This window comes from Odocoileus virginianus, chromosome 15 (assembly GCF_023699985.2).
Source record: "Odocoileus virginianus isolate 20LAN1187 ecotype Illinois chromosome 15, Ovbor_1.2, whole genome shotgun sequence".
Classification (NCBI taxonomy): domain Eukaryota; kingdom Metazoa; phylum Chordata; class Mammalia; order Artiodactyla; family Cervidae; genus Odocoileus; species Odocoileus virginianus.
Window position 1 is genome coordinate 40,975,169 of NC_069688.1, and position 16,749 is coordinate 40,991,917.

Consider the following 16,749-nt stretch of genomic DNA (forward strand, 5'->3'; position numbering starts at 1 on the left):
AGCAGAAACATTACTTTGCCAACAAAGGTCCATCTGGTCAAGGCTATGGTTTTTCCAGTGGTCATGTGTGGATGTGAGAGTTGGACTGTGAAGAAAGCTGAGCGCCGAAAAATTGATGCTTTTGAACTGTGGTGTTGGAGAAGACTCTTGAGAGTCCCTTGGACTGCAAGGAGATCCAACCAGTCCATCCTAAAGGAGATCAGTCCTGGGTGTTCATTGGAAGGACTGATGCTGAAGCTGAAACTCCAGTACTTTGGCCACCTCATGTGAAGAGTTGACTCGTTGGAAAAGACCCTGATGCTGGGAGGGATTGGGGGCAGGAGGAGAAGGGGGTGACGGAGGATGAGATGGCTGGATGGCATCACTGACTCGATGGGCATGAGTCTGAGTAAACTCCTGGAGTTGGTGATGGACAGGGAGGCCTGGCGTGCTGTGATTCATGGGGTCGCAAAGAGTCGGACACGACTGAGCAACTGAACTGAACTGAACCGAACCACTTTCAGAGGTAAAAGGAAATCAATGAAAGAACTAATAGCTGCCAGAGGGAGATAAAATTCATGTTCAATTGTTTAACATGGGAAAGAAGATGGCAAAGAATTTTTTAAAAATTTATATCTTTCTTCTTTTTGCAAATGTTCAAAGTTATATAATAAACAGACCAGTTCTTGGTTAAAAAAGAAAACCTGTGAACTCCTGTCACTCACCATCCCCCGTAGTTTGCCCAAGTTCATGTCCATTGCATCAGACAAATACATATATTGTCCAATGCATTGGACCTACACATATATATCAAATGACTAATTTTATTGATGAATTCCTTACCCAGTATTGTCCGTACTTTTGGACTAAAATCGGTTATAACTGGAGTCTGTAAACAATTATAACTATAAGCATTTTTTGCTATGGCTTGAACTCCACTGGTAATAACTGAAATATCAACTGTACCCTCAATTCTCTGAAACAAGAGGGAAAAATAAAACAATTAGCAAACACTAAATATTAAGATACAGAAATTCAATGGCTAAAAGCAAAAAGAATCTCTCAAAATAAACTTTTAAAGATTTTTTCCCCAAAGTCATGAATCAGAGTTAATTATCAGATACTTTGAAAGTTGTGATGTCAAAGGAGGAAAGTTATTGTATCAAATGTAGGTTATATGTTTAAATTCTTAGATAAAGGTATAAGATATAGTGGTTTTGTGGGTGCTTATGATCAATTCAAATACATCTACATTACTGGACTCCCCAGGGTTCCTCAATGTTTTGGACAAGTGATTCTCTAATTAATAAAGCATATTATACTAAATGTTTTGAGTCTTTTGCTCTTAAAATAGGCTTGAATGAAACATTTATTCCTCTTCATGGATAAAGGACATTATTGTATCTTTCGTTGACATGGTCCCAGAATCGAAGACTAAAGCCTGAGAAAAATATGTGATGCTTTCACTGACACAGCACACAATTCCCAATTAGGAAAAACAGTTTTCCCAGCATCTAGTGTTACTTAGTGCCTACTCAATGTTTAACTGAATGACATAATTTAAATGAAGTTTTAATTTGCGATAACCCCCAGTTTCTTATTTCCATCATTCAGTCCAATGCATGCTCAAATTCGGGGCTTCCCTGGTAGTTCAGCTGGTTAAGAATCCACCTGCAATGCAAGAAATCCCTGTTTTATTCCTAGGTTGGGAAGATCCCCTGGAGAAGGAATAGGCTATCCACTCCAGTATTCTTGGGCTTCCCTGGTTGCTCAGCTGGTAAAGAATCCGCTTGCAATGTGGGAGACCTGGGTTCGATCCTGGAGTTTGGAAGATACCCTGGAGCTATCTACCCACTCCTATATTCTGGCCTAGAGAACTCTATGGACAAAAGAACCTGGCAGGCTACAGTCCATGGGGTCACAAAGAGTCGGACATGACTGAGCAACTTTCACTTTCACATATCAACTACATAATAATATCTACACTTAATTGTCTATAGCCTTAGATATTAATGACTAAATTCATCATCCTTCTGCACACAGTAAGTAAAACAGTTTTGGTTTAAATTTAAACACTATTTTTAAAAATAGAGGAACAATGATTGGTCTTAAAATGTAAAATTCCATGGGAAAACTCACATTTTGTGTTTTGTCAACAAACTGAAACTTTAACACATTTAAAGTATTTATATATTCCTTTAAGAAACCCAAAATATCTAGAGTTGCCTCCCTGAATTTTTTATACTATTTATTACTGGTATATTTTTTCATCCTTGGATTTTCCTTGTCAACTCCCTTTCATCATCCTTCCACCTCTGATAAGACATGAACTTGCTCATGAAACTCTTCCTGACATCCTCTCCCCACTGTATTTTATCTTCACTTGTATGTTTACTTTTATTATTTCAAATGAAACACACTATATAACATTAGTTTATTGTTTCTCTTCCTCAACGATGTTAAGTATCTAGATTGTGGAGATAATATTTTGTATTTGGATCTCAGCAGAAAGATTCTGAAGAACTAATTGTTAAAGAGCATTATGAACCTCTGCACTCATTAGGTAAATAAGGCATTTGTTTCACCCTCTACTGAGATGCTCTTTAATTCGCACAATTTCAGAGTTAGAAAAAAATGACCAAAGCTGGATGCCTTACTTTTGGTGTTCTGCAGGTTATTTTATTCAAATCCCCTTCAATTACATTGCAGGTTTCATTTCCGACTAATATCTTTGAATATTCATGAAAGCCAAATCCAGATACAGTCAGAAGAGTACCACCTTCATTAGTAAAAACACAAAATCAAGTAACAACAGAAACACAATAGGTTAACAATAACAAAAAGACACTTTGGCAGTAATCTAACTCATCATTCAAGAATTGTCTAATCATCCAAGAGATGGGTTGGCAAGTAGATCAAGGACCACATAGTCTGAGCTCCAGAGTCTGGAATTTTAAAGGGGCTGGGCTAAGTGATTGAATGAAATAACACAGATTTGCAACTAACATTTGCTTCTGGACATTACTAGCAGCAACTGCTATTTTCCATAGTGTCTTCTTCATCCTAAAGAGAAATTATGCTATTTGTATTTATTCAACTAGTGGGAAATGAGAGTGAATTACTTTTAAGTAAATTAAAAATCCCAACAAAATAAAAATAACTTAAAATATAAACACAGAACGTACCCCAAAGATCAAGGCCAAAGCACAAAATCTAAAACTAAGCATGATCAAACAAACAAGCAAACAAAACACACAAAAAATACAGCAAGACTGGAAAAATGTGTTATTTTCTTTCATCTTCTGCATCAGCCTCCCTTTCCCCGATTTATTCCTGGAACTTTTTCTGGGTCAAGTAGCTCCACTGAGACTGTGATTACAAATGGAGCAGTTGGTAAGCAGAATAATAACTAATAAATCTTATCTTGACATAATTAATGAGCTTGTTATAGAAACATGTAATAATTGATGATATTAATTCAATAACCTAAGATGTAGTAGAAGCAGTCACCCTGACTTGTGCTTCATAAGAAACAAAAGAATTAGTCATCCAGAGAATCACTGTGCCTTCTGAATGAGCTGTCTCCTTTGTTCTGTACGAGGAAGGTTTGGAGTCCTCTCCCTTCACCCTGTTCTAGAAATAGTTCCATGAAATGAATGATGGAAATATAGGCAATTTTCCTTTGTTTGGAACAATTAACTGTTACCTGCGAGGCTTCCAGAAGCAGGCAAGATGCGTGAGATCTGACTCTGATAAATGAAGTGGAATCCCTTCTCCTCTGCATTCCGTGCTAGGCCAACATCAGCGACGGACACAGCAACTGGGAAATGTCCAGCACTTCCATTCAGAATCTGGCACTTGATCTCATTTTCTTGTGATAAAAGAAGAAAAAAATGGTCAAGAAATGCTTTTGTTGGATAGAATTACTGAAATTTTATGTTTGCAAATATAAAAAGTGGCCTTCATTTTTATATTCCAAAGAAACATATCTGAGGAAAACTACTCATATATTAATGGGAGGAAAACCTTTACAATCTACCTAATGCTATGAATCAGACCCTCCCAGAAAAAGAGTAAGGTAAAATAATAATGAGGGCAGAGTAAACAACTTGCTCCTGAGTACTACTGTGGCTAAAAAGTTACTATAATAACAATTTAAAATCCTAATATATAAGGTAATTTATATCAATAATTTAAAGATTTTGGTCCAATACATTGTTTATGTCACAAACTGAGTAAAAAGACTAGGTTTCAACAAGAAAAGTGATCAAAAGCTAAGTGAAAACCTATTTTTCATTTAGAACAGTATATGTGTGCTTATAGTACAGTGCACTTCATCACCATCATTGTTATTATGATACACAATATAGTAATATTGACTATTTGATCCCAAGAATCCATAGAGGATGTAAATTAAAAACAACTTAAATGAGGAACTTCCCTGGTGGTCTAGTAGTTAAAACTCTGTGCTTCTAAGGCAGGAGGCACAGGCTCAGTCCCTGATCAGGGAATGAAGATCCCCATGCCATATGGTGCAAAAGAAAAAGACTGAAATGATATAGCGAGTGAATTTGCTTATATAATCTAAACTTATTAAAATTAAGAAAAATAACTAGGATTATGAACAAGAATTTTTAGGTAAATAAGTAGTTATGTTCCTCATTTCCATGAATAGAAAGTACAATGATATTTAAATTCTCTATTAATGCACAGAGGTTCTTTTGGACTAGAAGTGCAGGAAGATGGCTATGTCCTCTTGCTAAGACTAATGTGACATTTTCAAAGCATGAGCAGAGAGGATCACGGAATATCAGAGCAGCAATCTATGAATTTTTGTGTTCCAGAGACATACCAAAGAAGGAAAGACTTTGTGTAATCTCTTTATGAGGAGAAAAAGAACAAAAATCAATGTTATGGATAGAGGTACTGTACAACAGTGCAAGAATTAGTCTGTGGTTATAACCAAAGATTAAAAAGATAGGGTATCTATCTAGAGCAGTTTGTCAATTTCATGACCCCAAAGGTACTCTATAGGAAAATTATTATTGTAACACTGATCTTTGATTCTATTATCTCTTACAGAAAAGCAATTAGACTCAAAAATAATCATTTTAAAAGAACCTACCACTCACAGAAACAAGAGAGCAACCTGCTGGCCCAACTGAGACTGAGACAGGTGAACTAGGAGAAAATCCTGAACCCGAGATGGTTAGAATTGTGCTTTCTTCATAGGAGCCTGAAAATGATAAGTATAAATGACAATATTAAAATGACAAAACATAGAATCTGTTGCTTTTAAATCAGATATTTCTCAGAGGCAAATGACCCTACCTTCTAAAAGATATAAATAATAAGCCTTTAAGCAAGCAGGGAAAAAAGACATTTATTTAGCAATGGTATTTTTTTCCCATTTTATTACTGCACATTGCTTCATGTTTGGAATCTGTGTGTTGATAGAGATTAGTGGAAAGAATTATCTTACTCAAAGTATGGAATGATGTAAGCAAAGGAAAATTATTCTTATGACAAAGAAATTAAACAGACATCCCCATGTGGTCACTCAGACTATGACAGAACTGCCATCACAAACTCAAGAAAAAAGAATAAACTATACAAGTAGTGTAGTGGACATTTTCCATTTGAAGTAGGATATGATTACTTTAGCTGGAGTGACACCAATCCTAAAGTGCCTGGGGTATTCCAGGCTTATCCTCTCTGACCCAGCATCTTATACTGAATGTTCTCCATTGACTCTTAAGTTATCCAGGTTTGATCGATACATGAAATGGTCACCCTACTTATGTAACATCACACACAACAGGGATTTCACATGGATTTAAATGGTTAAGAATGAAAAATCAAAACTTCAAAATTTTAGAAAAAAACATAGTCAAATATCTTTAAGACTTTCATGTAGAGATGGATTTGGTAAGATACAAAAAGCCATAGTTAACCATAAAGGAAAGCATATATAAATTAAATGTTTCCATGAACAAGATACTAAAACAAATCATAAGTGATACACTAGGAAAAGATATGTGCAATGAATCGATAACCATAATACCCAGTGCAAGTTGATAGAAAAAAGACAATCTGGTAAATGGATATAAAATGTTAACAAGCAATTTGCAGAAGAAGAAGTAATCTAAATGTCCAAGAAACATAGATGTTCCTGTGCATTACTAACCAAAGAATAGACAACGTAAAAACAATGATGAGATAACTTTTTATACTCATCAGATTGACCAAAATTAGAAAACTCATATTATTAACTGTTGGCAAGGGTGTGGATAATATGATGTTCTCATACCCACTGGAGGTACAGTCAGTTAGGGGAGCAATTTGGTCATCTAATGAAGTGAATACACATATACCTAGTAATCTACATGGAGGATGCAAATCCTAAAGAAGTTCTAGCATATATGTTATAGTAGATTTGCATAAGAAAGTTCAATACAGTCATGGGCAAAAACAAAAAAACTTGTAAACAGTCTAAATGTCCATCAATAGAGGAACAAATAAATTGGTTTATCTACGAAGTATTTTAAACTGATTAATTACATACGCATAAAACCATATATTTCTCAAAACAAATGCTAAATGACAAAAGTAAAGTGGAAATGATATTTACAATGAAATAGCTCATGGATAAACTTAAAAAGTGGAAAAATCACCATGTCTGTGTTATACACAAAGGGTAATTAAAATGGCATGGAAGAATATAGACAAAATTAATTGTGCTTGCCGCTGGGGAAGGTGATAGGGCACTAGCTCTGAGCATAGTGCTTAGAGACAACTATAGCTGTTCCTATATTTTTTTTTCTGATGACTTGAAGTAACTATGACAAGTGTTAACAGCTGTTAAATATTCATGGAGGAGAAAATGGGTGTTTTTAATAGCATTATTTATACTTAACTTTTTTTTATTAGTTTTACATTTAAAATGTGGCAAAAGGTGCTTCACGTTAACTGAGTAGGAAGTATTATTTCCAAAAATTAAAAGTGGAAGTCCATTACAAACTACAAAGATGTATTCAAGAACAAGAATACCAAAGTGTAATTCAAAAGTGGAAATCCATTACAAAATACAAGGATGGATTCAAAAATAAGAATATCAAAGGACTAAAACCAAATTAAAGTTCATGAAATCTTTATTCTTGAGAGTTCTGAAGGTTTTACAGTAGTGATACTAACTTTGGGATAACATGAATTTATATATAATACTATAAAAAGATATTAGTATAATAGTTACATTAAAAAGTATCATAACAATTATAACACTGATAAAAGTCTGATGAATATATTCTTTCATATTTTAAAGATTTCAATGGGTTTTTTTGCTTGCTGACATAATTAGCAGGTGAGTTTTCCTACTAGCCATCAATACTAAATAAGCAATTACAGTATCTGAGCTTATCTTTCTGTCTGAAAAAAAGCCATCCCTTACAATCCTTAGTCATTCTGTTTATTTCAACCCTTGGGAGTTCAGACATAAAGTGTAATCACATTTTTTAAAAGTAATCACATACCATGAAGGTGTTTCATGATGGTTCCCTCTAGACTGAGTTCTTGGCAATAATTTTTCTCTCTCTTATTCTCAAATCTAAGGCCTAATTATTTTCTCTTATTAAATAGCAGCTGTTCTGTTACTGATGTTTTAGTACTATGTCTCCTAGAAGAAGTGGTCTCATATGATGAAAGATTCCAGAAAAAACCCTAGCTAGTAGAGTTTAACAAAACTGCCTCAATATCAGAAATCTTAGATATTGATTTTAACTTGGTGAACCGGGAAAAGTAGAATACTAGTGAGTCCAATGTCAACAATGATACTTTTCCCGAAGGAAATTAATGATCTTTCCATAGCTTTCTGGTTTGATACATTTTTTTTCTATGTAGAGCTGTCTGCTTAACCACTATCAGAGTTTACATTTTTGCTAATTGTCTTCCACACTACACTCCAAATTCGAAAGCAAGAGATTACCTTGGGAAGGGTTTATGGCCCAGATTTGAGGAGTAGCTGTGGGTTCCCATGTAAACCCACAGTTGCCTGAACATTTAGCTGGAATTTCATTGACATAGACTTCAACCTACAAATAAACAAACACAGGGATAAGAGAGGTAGCATGGTTAAACGAATATATGTATGATTTAGAAAAGTAATGGAATTTTGCTAGTTTGCTGGTTTCCAAAATTTATTCTACTCATACTTTTTCTGTTTTGACCCTTCATTGACTCATTCTGCAAATGTGTCCATTATATCAGGCACATCTATAAATGGATAAGTACATTTAACAAAACAGATGACATTCCTGTTGTCACCCAACTTACATTCTAGCAGAGGTAGGACACAGAGTTGCATAAGGCTAAAAACTTACCAAAAAAAGTAAATGCACATTATGCCCTTGGGGTAATTAGTGCTATGGATAAAAACAAAGGTTGCTCTTGAGAAAATCACCTAAACTCCTTACTCTTTTAACTCCCTCTCAGTAAGTAGTAGGTTAATAATCGCTTTACAGAAACATGACAAAGATTAAATGAAAGGATATATTTTCAAATACTAACAGCAAGGCTTAAAATCCATTTTTATCATAAAGAAGATGTTAATAATTTTCCCAAAAGTCATGAAATATTATGGAATTGATCCTCTGTTAACAAATAGTCACATGAATATAAAGATGTCATCTGTTCAGTTTTACTGGGTCTTTAATTTATTACAAAATAGTTATATGTTTAAAATTATGAATAAGCTTTCTTTGTGTGTGTGTGTGTGTGTGTTTAAAACATTTTACTTTATTTATTTATTTTTTCATTTATTTTTATTAGTTGGAGGCTAATTACTTTACAATATTGTAGTGGTTTTTGTCATACATTGACATGAATCAGCCATGGATTTACATGTATTCCCCATCCCGATCCCCTCTCCCACCTCCCTCTCCACCCGATTCGTGTACCCCAATGTTCATTGCAGTACTATTTATAATAGCCAGGACATGGAAGCAACCTAGATGCCCATCAGCAGATGAATGGATAAGGAAGCTGTGGTACATATACACCATGGAATATTACTCAGCCATTAAAAGGAATTCATTTGAATCAGTTCTAATGAGATGGATGAAACTGGAGCCCATTATACAGAGTGAAGTAAGCCAGAAAGATAAAGACCAATACAGTATACTAATGCATATATATGGAATTTAGAAAGATGGTAACGATAACCCTCTATGCAAAACAGAAAATGAATAAACTTTCAAAAATACCTGTGGCTGTTTGCTGGGTGTACGAAGTAGGTCTCCCAGTACACGCTGTCTGAATAAGCCACCTTCCTTTATCCTTGTAACTGTCATGTTAGCATTTTCTCCAAAAACGTTGGAATCATTGATCTATTTTTAGATAAGATTATTTCACTAGAAATGTTATGATAAATATGACCACACTAGTTTTTCTTTTTAAATTTAAGCATGGTTAAAAGTGAAATGCCAGAAAATGAAAAAATTTCAAAATCATTTGGTCACATTTTTGAAAAAAGAAGCCTCTTCAAAAATGATCATAATCTATCAAAGAAAAAACTGGTAACATCATTGCATTATCATATATTGCAGCAATTACAACTTGAATTAAATGACTAAAATTAACTCAAATATTTAGAATAAAATATGTCTGAGAAACACAAATTTATTAATTTGATTTTGGCAAAATGTTCTATGTTCTTTCTGAAAAATGACCATTTTGATAAATGATTCTTAAATAATTGAAAAAATGTGGTCTTCTTTCCACCCAAGAGTCAGTGTTTCCCCTTTCACAGTTTTGGCCTCTGACTACCCCTGGTTTTTCATCTTCTGATGAAATTATATTTTCTGCCAATGGTAAAAATGAAACCAAATCAGATCAATATGCATACTTTGGTCATTCCAAAGCTGCACTGCTAAGATGGCAGTCTTCCCATGCATACAGAGGTTAGAAAAGAGATAGGAGTCTTCGTGGTGGGTCTGTGGGTGCCAAAGTGACCAGGAGCAGAAATAATGAATAAAGTCAGGGAAGAATGAAGGGAAGAGTGTGCAGTCACCAGCAGAGGTACCAAGGGGACATCAGTCATTAGAGATGTCTCAGTTACAGACTTTTCTAATTCTAGTTTCAGGACATGTGCTTTCTTAACATAAGGCCCACATCTGTATGACATCCATACAGTCTATATATGGCATATTATATTCTACGTTTATATACTTTTTTCAGTCTCCTCTGTCATTTTCCGAAAGCAGTTTTGTATTTTTTCCCACCTTTTGTCAAGGACATCTTTCCAGGTGAATATATGTGGGTCTATACATGGCTGCACGGTATTCATGCCAAGTTTGTGTCATTTTAACAACTATTTTTCTATTGATGGGGATTTAGATTTCTAGGGTTGTTTTTTTTTTTTTTTCACTATTACAAATAATGCTGCATTGACTAACTCTGTGCCTATCTCTTTTCCTATTTGTATTATTATTTCAGTAGAATGGAGTTATAGATCTGAAATGGCTGAATCATAAGGTATACACAACTAAATTATCGTCCCACTGTCTCACCAATAGCAGGTGAGGATAAGAGGGCCTCTCACACTCTCATCATCACTAGAAAGCATACTTTTGATGTTTACCATCTGAGCCCAAAGTCTTCCAGACCCTTCACCTTCACATATTCTAAATGTGACTTTACCCCCGTACTCCCAAGCACACTCTAAGCAAAAGTCATTAGATGAACACTTAAAAGTGTGGTTCTGTTATGAACTTGAAAAGGTCATCTTTGGAACCAGAAAACTATCCAAGGACCCAGAATACAGCTCTAGTGAAAAGATAGAATTATAGACAGCAAGACAGATTATGCTTGGCCCCCCAGAGAGTATATCCCCAGTACACCCTCCCCCTTACACAATGCCTTCCCTCACAGTTTACGCAGATTTAGTTCTGAGACTGGCCCTGTCTGTGCTCTTCCTGCCCCCGTCAAGGGTCTTCTAATCCGTATATTCCTGAACTTCCCCCATACAATGTCAGGCATAAAGCACCAACAGCTGTTCTCCATAAAAGACAATGCCTGGCCTACTTAATTTTGAACAATCTTCTTTCCCTCAATTTCCTTTTATGGAAAGGGATGGAAAGGAATTCCTTGAATGTTTAGCCTATCATTTGCATTTTTAAAATACACACAGTCTCCAGGTCTCTTTGGCACCAGGCAGGGTGCAAATCAGCAAAGAAAATATAGAAGAAAACAAAACCCAGGTGACGTGAGGGAACCTGCAGGAGAGGCTGCTTTCCACCCGTGCTTCTCCACTTGACACGCCATGAGTATCCAGCACAGCCTCCCTCTCGGGTCACTGAGACTTGTCCCACTTCTTCTAGACTCTGGAGAGCAAACTGCAAATCTGCGGCCGACACGGCAGCGGGGATACCTGCGCTCGCAAAAGGACAGCAGACAGTGGGAATCAGAAATTCACAAAACCATGGTCACTCTTGTGCATGCTAAGCTGCTTCAGTCGTGCCTGACTCTCTGTGACCCTATGGACTGTAGCCCGCCAGGCCCCTCTGTCCATGGGATTCTCCAGGCAAGAATACTGGAGTGGGTTGCCATGCCCTCCTCCAGGGGATCTTCCCCACCCAGGGATCGAACTCACATCTCTTATGACTCCTGTATTGCAGGCAGACTCTTTACTGCTGAGCTGTTGGGGAAGACCCATGCTCACCTTTAACATACATGAGATGTATTTTATCACTTGTAAACCAACTGTTCTCCTCTAATATGGAAAAAAGTGAAATTTCCATATTGCTTATGCAACAAATTTACATATTTCTTAGAAACAAAAATTACATGAGTAATGTACCTCAGACATTGATCCTTGGCTCAAATACTTAAAAAAAAAAGCAATTTCATAGGTAACCAATAAGCTATGGACATAAAAGAGAAACAAACTTTTGGGAATTTAACCTAGGGTATCTGGTGAGGTGATGAAAAAAACATGAAAATTTCATTTTTTGTCAACAATTTAGCTTTACATTAATGAAGATTTCAACTCTATAAATTACATAAAGAAATAACATTAAAAAGAAATACACTGAAATGTTTATGATGGTTATTTAGATCAGTATAGTTCAACTGATACACAGACCAAAGTTATGGACTTTTTCATGTACCTGTGAGAACATGTCCAGAAGCGTGAATGTCAAAGCTGCCACTGAGAGGTGGAGACGCCGCTTGATTTCTTTGAATACGAATCTTTGACTCCCCGGGCCAATTATTTCCTCTATAAACAGACTCATTCTCTGTCTCATTTGTGATTCTCTAATTTCCAAAATAAATATTGATAAAATGATTAAATATAACAATGGCGAACACGATTTCTATTTCACCAGGGTACAATCCTGTGGACAAAAATGAGCCTCAGGTATTCAGGACTCCTCAGAACATTAAGGAGAGTCACATAAATCAACACAGGCCAAACCGACGTGGCTGCGCTAATGAGGCTCAAGTCAACGCGGTCATCTGCGCAGCAATCAGCTGGAACCACAGTAATACCTCATTAATTCAGAGAGTGCCCGCCATCACTCAAGGAACAAATATTTATCGAGCAGGCATTTTGTTCAAGGTAAAATGCTAATCACATTGGGTGGTGAGGCAAAGAAATAGGAAACATGGTCTTGGCTATCAAAAAATTTAAAACCTTTTTGGAGAAATAACATACAGAAACTTGAAAACTTAACTAATGATATAAAGAAATATATGGTCAATACAGTGCCTAGTCCAGACTCAGGAAATACCTGTCTAATGTTAATTGCCAATATTATGTGCCAAGTGACAGAAGCAATGTGTGAGATAAACATTCATAGATTGTAACTCTAATAGTGAAGATGATACTCTCCGGCTGCTGATCCCTGTTAATCTTGGGAATTTAAAGATATAAGTCCTACTGCCCACACAAATGAGCAAATGTAAGTCCCAAAAGACATGTGCAAGAATGTTCAGAGCAGCTTTATTTATAATAATCCCAAACTTGAAATAGTGCAAAAACCCATCAACAGAATAGATAAATTCTTGTATGTTAACACCATGGAATACTGTACAGTGAAAAAGAACAAACTTCAGCTAGCTGCATGCAACAACATAAATCTCATAATATCAAACAAAAGAATACATAGTGTATTATTATTGATATGATGAGTTAAAAAAAGCAAAACTAACTAATGTTGGTAAAGTTAAAATAGTAATTATCTAGGGCGGTAGGCAAATAATCCAATCACAAGGAAGAGGCACAAAGAAGGTTCTCAGGGGTCTAATGATTTTCTTTATCTTGAAGTGATTACATGAGTGCGTTTACTTTGTAATAAGTCATGGACTTTGGCGAGGTTACAGGATACAAGAGCAACACACAAAAACCAATCATATTTTTATGTGAAAATAACAAGCATGGAGAAACTGAACTTAATATAAGATCCATGACAACGACCTCAAAGAAAATGAAACACTTATATATAAATGTAACAAAATGTGTACTGACTCTGACCTGAAATTACAAAATGCTGGTAAATGTAACCAAAAAGTTAAATATGTTGGGAAAAAAAGCAAAGACCAAATATATGGAGAGACAAATTGTCTTTATAGATTAGAAGACTCAATATGGTGAAGGTGTCAATTTCCCTCCAAAAGAATATATTGGTTTAATGCAATTCTTATCAAAATACCAGCAAGATTTTTGTATGTATTAACAAGCTTATTTCAAAATTTGTATGGAAAGACACAGGACCTAGAATAGCTAAAACAATTTTTCACAGTAAGAGTGAAGAGAGAAGAATCACTCTACCCAGTGTTAGGGCTCACTACACAGCTACAGTGATCAGAGGGTGTGGTATTCATTGGTGGAAGGAATGATACACAGAACAATGGGCCAGAGGAGAGAAAAGTGAAAGTGAAAGTTGCTCAGCTGGGTCTGACTCTTTGTGATCCCACAGACTATACAGTCCATGGAACTCTCCAGGCCAGAATACTGAAGTGGAATCCAGAAATATATTCACACAAATATGCCCAACTGATGTTTTTATAAAGATACAAAAGTAATTCAAATGGAGAAAGGATAGCTTTCTCAATAAATGATGCTAGAGCAACCAGAGGGAAAAGCAAATAAGTGAACCTGGACCTAGAACTTCGTATCTTATACAAAAGTTAACTCAGAATGGATCATGGCCTTAAATGTAAAATGCACAACTATATAACTTTCAGGGGAAGCGAAGAAGAATATTTAGGACTTAGGGCTAAGAGCAGAGTTCTTAGACTTGAAACCAAAAGCACCATTCATAGAAGAAAATACTTGATAAACTGAGATTCATCAAATTAAGATTGTTGCTCTATGAAAGACCTCATGAAGATCATGAAAAGGCAAGGTACAGACTGGGAGAAAATATTTGCAAAACACACAGCTGACAAAGGACTTCCATCTAGCATACAGAAAGACCTTAAAAACTCAGCAATGTTTTTGAGATTAATCCTTTGTCTGTTGCTTCATTTGCTATTATTTTCTCCCAATCTGAGGGCTGTCTTTCCACCTTGCTTATAGTTTCCTTTGTTGTGCAAAAGCTTTTAAGTTTCACTAGGTCCCATTTGTTTATTTTTGCTTTTATTTCCATTATTCTGGGAGGTGGGTCATAGAGGATCCTGCTGTGATTTATGTCGGAGAGTGTTTTGCCCATGTTCTCCTCTAGGAGTTCTATAGTTTCTGGTCTTACATTTAGATCTTTAATCCATTTTGAGTTTATTTTTGTGTATGGTGTTAGAAAGTGTTTTAGTTTCATTCTTTTACAAGTGGTTGACCAGTTCTCCCAGCACCACTTGTTAAAGAGGTTGTCTTTTTTCCATTGTATATCCTTGCCTCCTTTGTCAAAGATAAGGTGTCCATAGGTTCGTGGATTTATCTCTGGGCTTTCTACTCTGTTCCATTGATCTATATTTCTGTCTTTGTGCCAGTACCATACTGTCTTGATGACTCAGCAATAGGAAGACAGTCCAATTAGAAAATCGGCAAAAGGCATGAACAGGTATCACAGAAGGACATATATGGTGTTTGACATTATTAGCCATCAGGGAATGCAAATTAAGACCAAAATGAGCTAATAGTATATACCACATCAGAATGGCTAGAGTAAAAAATAGTGATAATGCTAGATGCCGGCATATTTGTACAGACAATGGATCACTCATACATTGCTGATAGGAATGTAAAATGGTGCAACCATTTTGGAAAAGAGTATGGTAGTTTCTTATAAAGCTGTACATGTGTTTATCACATGACCCCATAATTACACTGTTGGGCAATTAACTCAGAAAATGAAAACTTATGTCACATGGAAACCCACAGATGAATGTTCATAGTAACTTTATTCAAGCAGCCAAAACTTGGAACAACTCAAATGTCCTTCAAGATTTAAGTGGTTAAATAGACTTACGGTGCATCCATACTATTAAACACTATTCAGCAATCAAAATGAACAAACTATTAACATATACAACAATTTGGAGAGATCTTGAGAGAATTACTCAGAGTGAAAAAAGTCAATATCAAAAGACTTAATGCTAGCATGATTATATAAAGTCTAATTCCATTTATATAACACCGTAAATGCCACAATTTAAGAGACAATTAGTGGTTGCCAGATATAAGACAGTGGCAAAGGGAGGTAGGTGGTGTGACTATATGAAAGTGTATCCATTGGGATTCTCTGGATGAAACTGTTCTGTGGTGGTCAGTTGAATCTATACATGCAATAAAAAACTGTGTGTAAGGATTGTACACATACACACCACACACAAATGAAAGCATGTAGAACTGACAACATCCAAATAAGGTTGGTAAACTGTGTCAAAGTCAATTTTCCTGTTGTGCTATTATGTTATGCTTATAGATGCTACCATTGGGGGATAATGGATAAAGGTATGGGAATATTCCTGTATTAATTCTTACAACTGCACATGAGTCTACAATGATCTCAAAGTTAGTTTCTAAAACAATTCATTCATGTGGACATTTAAGTATGTGCACATACACATATGATACATTTTGTTAGACAGCTAAGACTGAAAAACATAACATGTTTATCTTAGAGCTACTAAGACTAAAACATTGGATCTGGATGGGGTAAAAGCAATTTTTGTGGAACACATAGTTTTTTAGTCTTTTAAATCATAAAACTGTTAACAGGAAGTTCTTTGTGAGACTCAAATGATAATATTTAATTATTATTTAACCTTGAATTTTGAATGCATTATACTTGGCTTTTGTTTGTTGTGGGAAGTTATATAACTAATTGCATATTTTGTAAAAATTAAATGGAAAAATACTTCTCATAATTGTAACATTTAATACAGATCTCATACTCAAACAGTAACTGTTTAGATCCTTTTGGAATTATGAAAAACCATCTCTTCCCCTTCTATCAATTTTGATACAAAGAATAAACAGTGTTTATAACAGAAACAATTTAACAACCTAATGTAGATATTTTCTTTCAATAATCTGTGTTCAAAGGTCTTTATTGGGAGAGCCCACAGCTTTTTCTTTTACATCAACAGAGAAATCTCTAGCTAGCTGATTTAAAACTTAAATCTGGCTAGCTGATTCTTAAGGTTATTTCCTCTTTTTTCCCCATTGATACATTTCTTTAAAAAATTTTAATGTTTAAAGTGAATTTCTATGGTCAATGTGAAAATTCATGCTCAATTTCAAGCCTCTAAATCTTCATTTAATCCTTAGAATAA

The 16,749-nt window shown here is 35.3% G+C and overlaps 1 protein-coding gene across 2 annotated transcripts in view; it reads right to left on the reverse strand.

The window, feature by feature from the left end:
• PKHD1L1 (PKHD1 like 1) overlaps window positions 1–16,749 on the reverse strand; it is a 166,512-nt gene that overhangs the window by 93,934 nt on the left and 55,829 nt on the right. For both annotated transcript variants that reach the window (XM_020876376.2, XM_070477243.1), the window contains exons 24-31: window positions 12,141–12,288; window positions 11,247–11,401; window positions 9,237–9,359; window positions 7,961–8,066; window positions 5,105–5,215; window positions 3,686–3,850; window positions 2,637–2,758; window positions 823–955 (exon numbers count right to left, since the gene is read on the reverse strand). In XM_020876376.2, coding sequence (XP_020732035.2) covers window positions 823–955; window positions 2,637–2,758; window positions 3,686–3,850; window positions 5,105–5,215; window positions 7,961–8,066; window positions 9,237–9,359; window positions 11,247–11,401; window positions 12,141–12,288 — 1,063 coding nt within the window. The remainder of the gene's footprint in view (window positions 1–822; window positions 956–2,636; window positions 2,759–3,685; window positions 3,851–5,104; window positions 5,216–7,960; window positions 8,067–9,236; window positions 9,360–11,246; window positions 11,402–12,140; window positions 12,289–16,749) is intronic.